The 11,182-nt window shown below is 43.9% G+C and overlaps 2 protein-coding genes across 3 annotated transcripts in view; one reads left to right on the top strand and one right to left on the bottom strand.

Moving 5' to 3' along the window:
• Window positions 1-8,704, bottom strand: part of Nthl1 (Nth-like DNA glycosylase 1) — a 19,058-nt gene extending 10,354 nt beyond the window's left edge. Inside the window, exons 1-3 of one of the 2 annotated variants that reach the window (XM_017609041.1) lie at window positions 8,519-8,701; window positions 8,069-8,467; window positions 7,831-8,001 (exon numbers count right to left, since the gene is read on the bottom strand). In XM_017609041.1, coding sequence (XP_017464530.1) covers window positions 7,831-8,001; window positions 8,069-8,467; window positions 8,519-8,593 — 645 coding nt within the window. In that variant the 5' untranslated portion in view covers window positions 8,594-8,701. Of the gene's footprint in view, window positions 1-7,830; window positions 8,002-8,068; window positions 8,468-8,518 lie in introns of both variants that reach the window. The other variant, XM_017609042.1, reaches the window with a different exon arrangement.
• Window positions 4,248-11,182, top strand: part of LOC108357952 (uncharacterized) — a 17,869-nt gene continuing 10,934 nt past the window's right edge. Inside the window, exon 1 of the mRNA XM_017609044.1 lies at window positions 4,248-4,873. Coding sequence (XP_017464533.1) covers window positions 4,263-4,873 — 611 coding nt within the window. The 5' untranslated portion in view covers window positions 4,248-4,262. The remainder of the gene's footprint in view (window positions 4,874-11,182) is intronic.

The following is an 11,182-nucleotide window of genomic DNA, read 5'->3' on the forward strand; positions in this document are numbered from 1 at the left end:
CACCTTCACGACGAGGCCCAGATGCTCCCAGTAAAGGAGCATAACATAATGCTCTGCAAGCAGTTCCTCGCTGGGAGCCACAGACGTGGTCATCCCAGCGGGCAACTGCTCGCGGAAGAGTCCTCGCCACGGCACGTCAGGAGGCATCTTTGCGAACTGACAGACAAAGTCCAGAGGTATATTAAACAACCTCTAGACCCGACAACCTACCGACAGGCCCTGAACGGCATTCACAGGGAATCAGTCTCAAGTTATGTAGACTCCCGCCCTGTGAATACCGTTCTAGGCACACAACCATCGGACGTAGACGGGACAGACCCGCACCACAATAGCCCAACTTCGCTCTGGCTATTGCAGCAGGCTCAACAGCTACCTGAGCAGAATCAACGAGGATGTGCCCAACCAATGCCCGGCATGTGGAGAGTCGCCACATGACTCCCGGCACCTCTTCACATGCCCTGAGAATCCCACTCAGCTAACGCCCCTGTCCCTTCCAGGGGAGTAGCACACTTCCTGGGCCTCCCCCTAGCTGAAATAGACGACAACGTTGATGGATGAACCGCCCCGAACGGGGCTTAGTAGCCGCTACAACAACAACATGAAGACGAAGCCGAAGACGACTTGCTTGCGTTGCGGGCAAGCTGGCGAGTGTACATAGTGGAAGATGAATGATATGAAGATTTGTTTCTAAATAAAACCCTTTTTTTTTAGATAAAATCAAAAGAAAATAAAGAAAAAACAGCAATTCGTGAAATAATTTGTATAGGACAACTTTTGGAGAATTTCGCCACTTGTATTATGTGTTACGGCAAGACGGACAGACATTTTTCGAATATACAAGAATGCCAATTAATACGTTTGATTACATTTTGCCAAAAATTGAGCCAATTTCTTGAAAAACGCGTTTTTTCACAATTGCAAACAGTTAAATAAATTGTAAACAACTCATCACAGCAAGCGAGTCGTGTTTGAAAACAGTACCGCACTGTTTCAAGCTGACCGCTTGCGCAACGTCTTCATCTTCGTCTTCGTCTTCGCTTGCACTGTGATCACTTTCATATGTTTACTACTGCACTGTTTTTCGTCTTCGGCTTCATCTTCGTCTTCGGCTTCGGCTTCGCTTCCACTCTGTTTGCAACCTTAATGAAGAAAGTATTGAGCCATTGAAAAAAATGGGCAATAAGCTGCTCTTCGGGGTGAGAACAGCGAAACTAAAAATATTCCGCTCCAATGAGCCGATTCCAGAGGCTGATATCGAGGATGCCAACCAGATGTTGAGCGATATGAACCTCAAGGTTAGCGCGAACGAAGAGGTCGCTGACGGTGCCAACCAGGTGCTGGCAGGTACAGGGCCAGTTAATAATGGCGAGAAAGTCGATGTAGGTGGTCCAGGCAAATCTTAGGCACTCTAAGGCTGCCTCGGACAAGCGCCTGGTCTTCCTAAGGCAGGAAGACATCGACATCTCGTTGATACAGGAACCTTGGGTAAGGGACCTAGAGGTTAAGGGACTCACCGACGCCCGCTATAACTTCTTCTACACTAGTATATCAGGTAAACCACGCGCGTGTGTATTGGTTAAAAAACATATAAAAGCTTTCTTATGTACCAATTTCAGCTCACTGGATACTACAGTCGTCAACTTGGAGTTGATGAATAAACAAAGCTGTCTTATATCATCCGTATACATGACGCACGACAGGCCGTGTCCGCCACAGGAAGTCGTCACTTTACAAAGGCTAGCAGGAGCTAGTCTAGTGTTACTCGGCTGCGATGCCAATTCACGACATACACATTATGGGGCAACCAACGAAAGAGGTGAGTCGCTATTTCAATTTATTATTGATTCTACGTTTAGGATTTGTAATAGAGGTAGTACTCCCACCTTCATATTTCCTAGTACCCCTGATTTTTGCGGTTGGGAAGAGGTTCTAGACCTAACTCTGCTGACCGAGGGGAGCCTAAAGGTCAATAAATGGAGAGTATCCGACGAAGAGACCCTCTCGGACCACCGTCGAATACTCTTTGAGCTAGATATGGCGGCGGATACGCCTACTCCCTTTAGAAACCCTCGATTGGGACTTGTTTTTTTATTTTATTTTTTTATTTGTTACAGTCTTGCGACTTAAAAGTACAGATAGGTATTTTTAATATATAACAAAGTATGCGTATATGTAAGTTTAAATTTTCAATTACAAAGCTGTTTATGTTTCTAAAACTATCAAATAACCTATATAAATGTATATTGTCTAACTAGTTTGGTAGCTGGCGAGGCCTAGTCTCCAGTCTACCTTTAAATATGTACTATGTGCAGCAGGCGGAAAGACCTTGTTTCCGCTCCGCGTTGCTCACGAGTTGATAGTCACGGTCGGAAAGGCCGAGTCTCCGATCCATGTTCCCGTCGTCATTAATATGCAAACCCTGACGCTGGATTCCGTGATGTGAGGCGGGCGGAAAGGTCTAGTTTCCGCTCCGCGTTATGGTCGGGCGGTTGGGCATAGTCGGAAGCTTTCGTATGCTAGATCATTTGCTGCTTGGTCGGATGGAAAGGCCTGGTTTCCATTCCGTTCCGTGCTCTCCTACCTAAGAGCCAGAGTTTTACAGTGATCAAATAGTTGTCTTTTAAAAGCAACAAAGTTATCACAGTCTTTTACATGAGGCGGTAACTCATTAAAACACTTTAAACCTTTATAAAACATATTTTTTTTGTCTACCTCTGTTCTATAAAGTGGGAGTCTTTCAAAAGGTTATTGGAAAAGAATTTAAGAAGCTACCAGTTGAAGACATTCCTATAAGGGGCGAGCTGGACGCCAGAGCGGACAGCCTGAATACGGACTTCGAAAAGGCCCTTACGAAGGCTTGTCCGCTGAGGTATGGCAAGAAAGCGCGCGCACCTTACAGCGCTACGGAAGCAGGTAAGAAAATCCTTCAACGAATGCTACAGGATTCAGGTATGGGACCTATACAGAGAGAACCTAAAGAAACACAAAAAAGCGATACGGGACGCCAAGGAGGCGTCCTGGAAGGAATTTTGCGAATCCATCGAGGATACCAAGGAAACTGCGAGATTAAGAAAAATCCTTGCCAAAGGGCACTCGCAGCCAACATATAAAAAAAGGTCAGATGGTTCATGGACCGAGTCGGCTGGGGAGTTGCTGGATATCCTTCTGAATACACATTTTCTATGGTGCAAAATCGATGCCCCAGACCATATACCAACCCTCTCCGAGGACCTCTTAGAGGAGCTACTAGAGAGGGAAAAGATAATATTTGCTATCTTCGGCTTCTCACCCTATAAATCACCGGGTATGGACGGAATACTACCAGTCATGCTTCAGAAAGCTTCTGAGATGGTCATTCCAGTCCTAGAAACAATTTTTAGAGGGTGCCTAATACTGAACCACGTTCCGTTAAGCTGGAGGAAGATTAAGGTAACTTTTATTCCTAAAGCGGTTAAACGGGGCCATGACAATGCTAAAGATTTCCGACCAATAAGCCAAACGCCCTTCGTGCTCAAGACGTTTGAGAGGCTGTTGGATCTGTATGTTAGGGACAAGACGTCCAATTTATCATGATCTCAACATGCGTACTTGAAAGGGAAGTCAACGGAGACTGCCCTACATGAAGTGGTACGTGCAATTGAGAGTTCGCTTTACTATAAACAATTTAGAATGGCGTCCTTTATAGACATCGAGGGGGCCTTTAATAATGTCAGTGTAGATTCCATCCATGAGGCACTTATGGAAACAGGGATTGATCACTGTGTCCGGGCATGGATAGTGTCTCTGCTAAGGAGCAGAGTAATACATGCCCAATTGTGGTACCAAAGCAGGGCCGTATATGTAGTGAGAGGCACCCCACAGAGAGGAGTGCTATCACCGTTACTATGGCTCATGGTCTTAAACAAACTACTGGTAAAGCTGGACTCTCAGAGAATCAAAGCGGTGGCTTACGCCGATGATGTAACGATACTGGTATCGAAATTCCTTCGGTCATAAGTGAAATTATGGAAAGGACTTTAAAGATAGTAGATTTCTGGGCCATAAGCTGTTCTCTTAGCGTAAACCCGGAGAAAACTCACCTTATGCTTTTCACAAATAAAACAAAATTACCAAATTTTTATAAACCAAGGTTCCGATAAACGGAACTGGATCTGTCAAAGAAGGTGAAATACCTTGGTGTTATTTTGGATCCCAAACTTAACTGCAAACCAAACATTGAGGAGCGTGCTAAGGCCACGGTGGCTATCTATGCAGCCAAGAGAATGTTGGGCAACAGGTGGGGTTTGAAACCAAGAATTCTGCACTGGATGTACACAGCTATAGTCCGACCCATAATCTCTTATGGGGCGCTGGTTTGGTGGCCAGCCCTTACTAAGGATTACATAGATAAAAAGATAGGCGGAATTCAAAGGTCAACAGCCGCTAGCGTAACAGGCGCAATGAGATCTTGTCCGAAGGACGTTTTGAACGTCCTTCTTGACTTATTACCTATAGATATCTTCATAGAGAATTCAGCTGCTAATAGCGCCATCAGACTGCGTGCCCTGGGGCTCTGGAAGGAAAGACCGTTCGGGCACGGTTCCATCATACACGCAATACCGTCTGAAATTAAAGCGCTGCCCATTGACTATATCCTGTCGAAGACCTGGGTTCACCATAAACCCCGCACGAAATTCGCAAGCCGCAGTGACTGGAACCAGGAAGATTTCGGGTACTTGCAGGGCTTAACCGTCTTTACGGATGGGTCAAAGATGGAATGCGGTGTTGGTGCTGGGGTATTCATTGAGCAATATAACCTAAAATTATCCTTCCGCCTACCAGACTATGCAGGCGTTTTCCAGGCCGAAACGTTTGCTATTAAGGAGGCAGTAAGGTACATCAAAGACAATGTACCCACGAGAACGCAAGTGAACATCCTCTCGGATAGCCAAGCGGTTATTCAGGCACTTTCCTCTAACTCTGTTAGATCTCAGCTAGTGGATGAATATAGGAGAGAGCTGGCCTATATTTCTGATCAATACGAGCGGCTCCGCACTGGATGTGTCCCACACGGTGGACGTGGGCGCCTCGCTCAGGGAGATTAAGACAAAAATTCGCGAAATTTATCATTAGAAGGCCAGGCAGAGGTGGAACTGCACAGGATCCTACAGAATTACCCGGCAGTTCTGGGTGTCTTACGACTCACTCAAAACCAAAGCTCTCTTAGGAATGAGCAAAACAAATGCCTACAAACTTACTGCAGTGCGCACAGGGCACTGGCCCGTTGGGGTACATGCCGAATGGATAGGACTGCCCTTCAATAGGTTCTGTCGCAGCTGCGATGACCCGGGCTCAAAAGAGACAGTCGAACACTTCCTGTGCGAGAGTCCAGACCTCGCAAGGATGAGGCTAAAGACACTCGGCTAACCATTCCTGCAGAATATTTCAGAGTGCAGCTGCCTCTCTCTGTATGACGTACAGAAATTTATTAAAGCCGCCAAATGGCTGTAGGTTGCACGAGTTGTGGAATCAAAATGGCAAACTTGCTAATTGCTTGTCACCTGAGGGACAATTCACTTAAACCAACCAACCAACCAACCATCTCCAATAAATTATATAATAGAAGAAATACTATCTAATTTCTTACGAATAATAACTCTAATATGATTTCACAGCATTTTCCAATACAATTATCATACATTTTATTTTCGATAAAGTTTCGGGTTTTTCTTTAAGGCATTATTGTTTATTGTCATTGCAAAAGCTAAGCGAACTGGACACTGAGGTCGAAAGGCATATCAGAAGGAAGTAAAGGAGTCATGTGACTTGTGGTTCCGAAGTTATGGCTGATAAAAAATTCCACGCCTATATTATAAACCTTACTATAAGCACCTACCATTGATATGTTTGCATACCAAATTTCAATTTTATTATGATTAAAAATTCTACGACTATGAGATATGCCACGCCCCCTCCTACAATGTCATTTGTATATACCTTACTATAAGCATCTACCATGGATTTGTATGCATACCAAATTTTAAGTTCATGTGACTTATGGTTCCGAAGTTATAGCTGATTAAAAATGTGCAGGCCTATGGGAGGTGTCACGCCCCTCGCAAAATTGACACCATAATTGCAAGCAAAACCATACCTATAACCTTCCCGGGGTAAAAACAAATAAGTGTGCAAAGTTTCGTGCGATTCCGTGCAGTGGTTCAAAAGTTACACGGTAATAAACAAAAAGACATTCACATTTATATATATAGAAGATAGAAGATAGATAACCAACAATCCCCTTCGGGAGATGTTGGTTTTCTGTAGTATCGAAATTTATTTAGGTACATACATAAGTACAGTACACCACCGGGACCTTCTAATATTTTTATCATGGTTATGACTATACCAAGTGCTGACGTTCCCTCGACAGTTGGGTCTACGCAACCGGAACGACCCAGATTTATATGTGGCCAAGGACTGTCGCTCCAGCAACACTCCCCAAAAACCCTTTGCGGAACATGTATGCTGCTACAACAACAACAACACTTAAATTTAAGATTTTTTTTCAGAAAGTGGAGTTAATCGATGTGAACACTGAACGGCTCATATTAGGGGCATTATCGAAGCCTTGCCAAGCCCTTGGACGGTGTACGGATTGCACGGTAAAAACCGGTTTTCATATGGGACAGTTTTGCATATGTGCGAGTTATTGTTCAAAAAAAAGCTGGTGTTGTAACAGCATACAAATTACACAATCCCTGGTCAGGAATACATTTGAGTCGTTCGGTTTCTGTCCAGGGAACGGAAAAATAACACTGATGCCACTCCTACTAGACTGTAACTCCATTAAAAGAGTATAACAGTAATACGGTGTTCGCATATGGCGATTTTACAGGCAACTTTTAGTTGAAAGCAACAAACGTGTGTGTGAACGACCTTTCAACCTTCCAATGAAGTTGGGATGCAGCTAACTTTGGATTCAACTAATCGCCTCTAAAATTGCCTGGAAAATCGCCTCATGTGAAAACCGTATAAGTACAAATGGACAGAAAACATACACAAATCGTTATTTAAAAATATGTTTCGTCCTATTAGCTAGAACTCGAATTAAGGGCATAAAAAACTGGATAACGCTGATAGGAACAGAAGTTAGTGGTCCATTAGTATTATTGAAGTATTCATGTACTTTTTGTTTTTTGTTTTACCAAGGAGTTTTCAAACTTTCATATATTCTAAAAAAAAATGCATACTATTATACATACATACATATGTATGTACAGTATATATTGCTTTGCTGCATTTATGCTTAAGTGCACATTTAACATACCCACCCGAAAATACTCATCACCGGTATTATTTTTAGCATTTGTAAGGAAACTTCTATGATGGATGCATTAAAAATACCTGCACATTAGCGATACCTGCCTTTAAAATTGGCAACTATTATCAATTATCGAAGAAAGTATTTCTTTTACCTGCACTGGCTCTACACTTACCCTTATGTTACAAACTTTTATTTATTTTGCTCATCTCACAGAACAATCAAAACGGCTATCATTTTATGCAGTTGTATAGATACCATTCGAAAGTGCTCCCTCCACCAATATTTTGTTTCATAGGGATTCGGATACCATCCTAATTGAAGTAATAAATAAAATTCGCTTAAGTGCTTTTCCGATTAAGCACGCAAGATTTTCGTGCAAAGGATGGGCAGCTAGCAAAATATTGTGTACATACATAGTGATGGTTTATCCAACTCAACTTAACTTTGTCAAGCCAAATTTCTTGACTTGAGTCAAGAATAAGCTGTGTAAAACGTTTTTTAGTCGCGTACAAATTACATATGCTTACTTTATAAAATGACACAGGCTTCAGTAACTCTTCAAGTTTACTTCTCTCCATGGTCACAATTATTTCGGGTGTCATTTGATTGTCCTTTAGCCGTTGCATGGCTTCGTAAGTGATTTCGTCTTTAGTCTGACTAGAAAGCATAAGGGCAACAAGTTTTTGAAATCTTTGGGTCTACTGACAAAAATACATTAAATTGAGGTTGGAAATATGAGCTTCAACTGTGCGAAAAACTGTTTACCTTTTCATCGGCTTCGTTGTCTGAACATTTGTGGCATCCCATAGTGTCCACAGGTGCATCACTTGCAGAGCGCATCGCTCTGATGTTCTCTAGCATCAAACGCCAATTTTTCGGTTCCCACTTGTCCGAATTTTCCATCTCTTTAGCTTCAGGATTGCCAGATCTATTTAGCTTGCTTGTATCATCTTTAACCAGTGCTTTATCATCTGTAAGTTGTCTGGATTTCCTACTACTACCAGGGTTACAAATCATTTCTTTGAAATCATCTTGCTCCTTTAAACAATTTGCTGGAGCTTTAGCGGGTTGCACTAATTTATGGAGTAGAGTTTTATTTACTTTGCGCTGTCCCCGAGTTTGTACAGGTGAGAAAAATGGGGACTTGACTGTATCTTCGATATCCTGAAAGGGAAACTATACGACTTACCGGGCAAACAAATTGAAGAACTTTACCTTAACTTCAACTACCCGACCAGGTTGGTATACTTTTTTCGCCAACGCCTTTGATATTGCCCCTTTTTTGCTCATTTCGGAAAATAAAATCTTCGAAAATTAAAAAATAATTGCTTTTCGCGGCACTCGCCGGTAGGAATGAATTGATACTTGTAAATACAAGTACATACTCGATACTTTTCGATCGATAACAAATAATTTGGAATCAATACTTTTGAAACAAGTACTGAGTAGGTATGAAAAGGGAGTACTCGTATCGAAACCTGATACCAAGTTAAAGTTTGCTCCGAAATTTTTTCCTCTACGAGCCAATTTACACGATGACTTTTCACCCTGGGTGGAAAGTCATGCGGTGAGTGAAATCGAGGGGTTTTTTTGACGTTTCGCTTTTATCGAGTTCACTTTTTCGTATTTTTGCTTTGAGTTCGTGATTCGCTCCACTTTAAAAATGAGGACGAAAGAGTTGACCAAAGAAAATTTTACGCGTAAATGTCAAAAATACGCAAGAAACGCTTCAAAGAAAAAGTCCTCGTGTAAATGCACGAGGATTTTCGAAGACTTTTTTAAAAGGGAACGTGCCAAAAACGCAGGGTGCAAAGTCGTCGTGTAAATTGGCTCTACGTGTATACCTAATATGAATCGCCCTGTGCTTTTGGGCAACATAAACTGGTTTTCACTTTGTCATATTTTGAGGCCAAAATTTGGCGACATATTTTGACGCAACTTTACTTCCTTTATTTATTTATTTACCGATGATATTATGGGCCAAAAACAGATAGATAGCAGACTAAGCAGCGCATCTACACGACTACAGACCTATCCTGAACCAAACCAATCGATAAACCGACAGCTTACACCCCACATCACGACGTCTCCCGAACCACATGAAGCTCCTTCAATTTAACTGTAACGGGCTACAGAGCAAGATTGAGGAGATAACCGTGTTCATGCATCGGCATCGCTATCCGTTCAGGCGATGTTGAGCTCGAAATATTTAACATATACATACCCCCTGTCACCTGCTGCCCGGCAGGATATCACCCTGATATAGGTGCGCTCCTCAGAGGTGAAAACCGTATGGTAGTAGGTGACTTTAATGCGCACCACGATCTTTGGCACTCAAGCCTGTCAAACGATCGTAGGGGAACAGACTTGGCTGAGCAGATAGACGATTCGACATTCTGCACAATGAACGACGACGCACCCACCAGGATTATGGGTAACTGCAGTAGCTCGCCAGACATCACCATAGTCAGCGCTGGTCTGATAAACAGCATAACATGGCGACCTATGCTGACTTTAGCATCAGACCACCTACCCATAGTCATCTCGATAGATAAACCCACCGACTTCGCCTCCGCCAAACACCGGACCTATATCAACCTTTCTAAAGCTGATTGGAAAGGTTACGCGGAGTTTACCGAAAACACCTTCACAGCGCTCCCCACACCAACCGACGTCCATCTCGGTGAGGGCTGTCACTGCTGCTGCAGCTCGCTTCATACCGGCAGGATGTATAACGGACCCACGTCCAAACTTCCCTGCCGAAGCGGCTGTTCTAGCCGATGAGCGTGATAGCCTTCGTCAGGCCGATCCCGGAGATCCCCGTATCTCAACGCGGAGATTCGGCAACTAGTAAACGTACATAACAGGAAGAAGTGGGAGGAGCATCTGAAGACCTGTAACTTCATCTCTGGTGTGAGCAAGCTTTGGTCAACCGTGAGGTCGCTGTCCAATCCGACGAAACACGACGACAGAGTCGAAATTTCCTTCGGCGACCATGCTTCGTCGAACCCGGAGCGATACGCGAGCTATTTTAGCCGGCAGTTCATACTGCATCCTATGGTGGACAAAGCCAAGCGTGGAGTGACCAGAAGGCTGCACAAACTGCCAACAACCTGTGCCCCCCTTGCTTTCACTTGCGGTGAAGATAAGGTGGCCATCGGGAAGGCGAAAGCCTCCAAAGCTATGGGTCCCGACGGAATATGCATGCTGATGCTGAAAAATTTGGGTCCTGCGGGGGTGGCGTACCTAACCGAGGTCCTCAACTTGTCTATGGCCACTCTCATCACACCAGACATCTGGAAGGTGGGGAGAGTGGTCCCACTGCTCAAACCGGGGAAACCTGCCAACAAAGGAGATTCTTATCGTCCGATAACACTCCTTTCCCCGGTAGCGAAGACACTCGAGGCCTTGCTACTCTAGTACTTCACAAACCACCTGACCCCAGCGAAGCATCAGCATGGTTTCCGTAAAGTGCACAGCACAACAACAGCACTTAACGCCATAAACACTCAGATAACTCGTGGCCTTAACCGAAACCGTCCCTGTAAGAGAACGATTCTAGTAGCGTTGGACTTGTCAAAAGCGTTTGACACCGTCTGCCATTCCACGGTACTAGAAGATATAGAGGCCTCCTCTCTTCCACAGAGGCTCAAACGGTGGTGGGCAAATTATCTGAGTGGTCGACATTCGTGGGTAATGTTTAGAGACAAAACGAGTAAACAGAGGAAAATAGAACAGGGGGTTCCACAGGGTGGTGTCGTTTCCCCGTTACTGTTTAACTTTTACATTTCAAAGCTCCCTCAACCACCAGAGGGAGTCTCGATTGTCTCTTATGCCGACGATTGCTCGATCATGGCGACTGGGAATGGAATTGATGAC

The sequence above is a fragment of the Rhagoletis zephyria genome, unplaced genomic scaffold (genome assembly GCF_001687245.7).
Source record: "Rhagoletis zephyria isolate East Lansing unplaced genomic scaffold, Rhagoletis_zephyria_1.1 Rzeph_scaffold_00184, whole genome shotgun sequence".
Lineage (NCBI taxonomy): Eukaryota > Metazoa > Arthropoda > Insecta > Diptera > Tephritidae > Rhagoletis > Rhagoletis zephyria.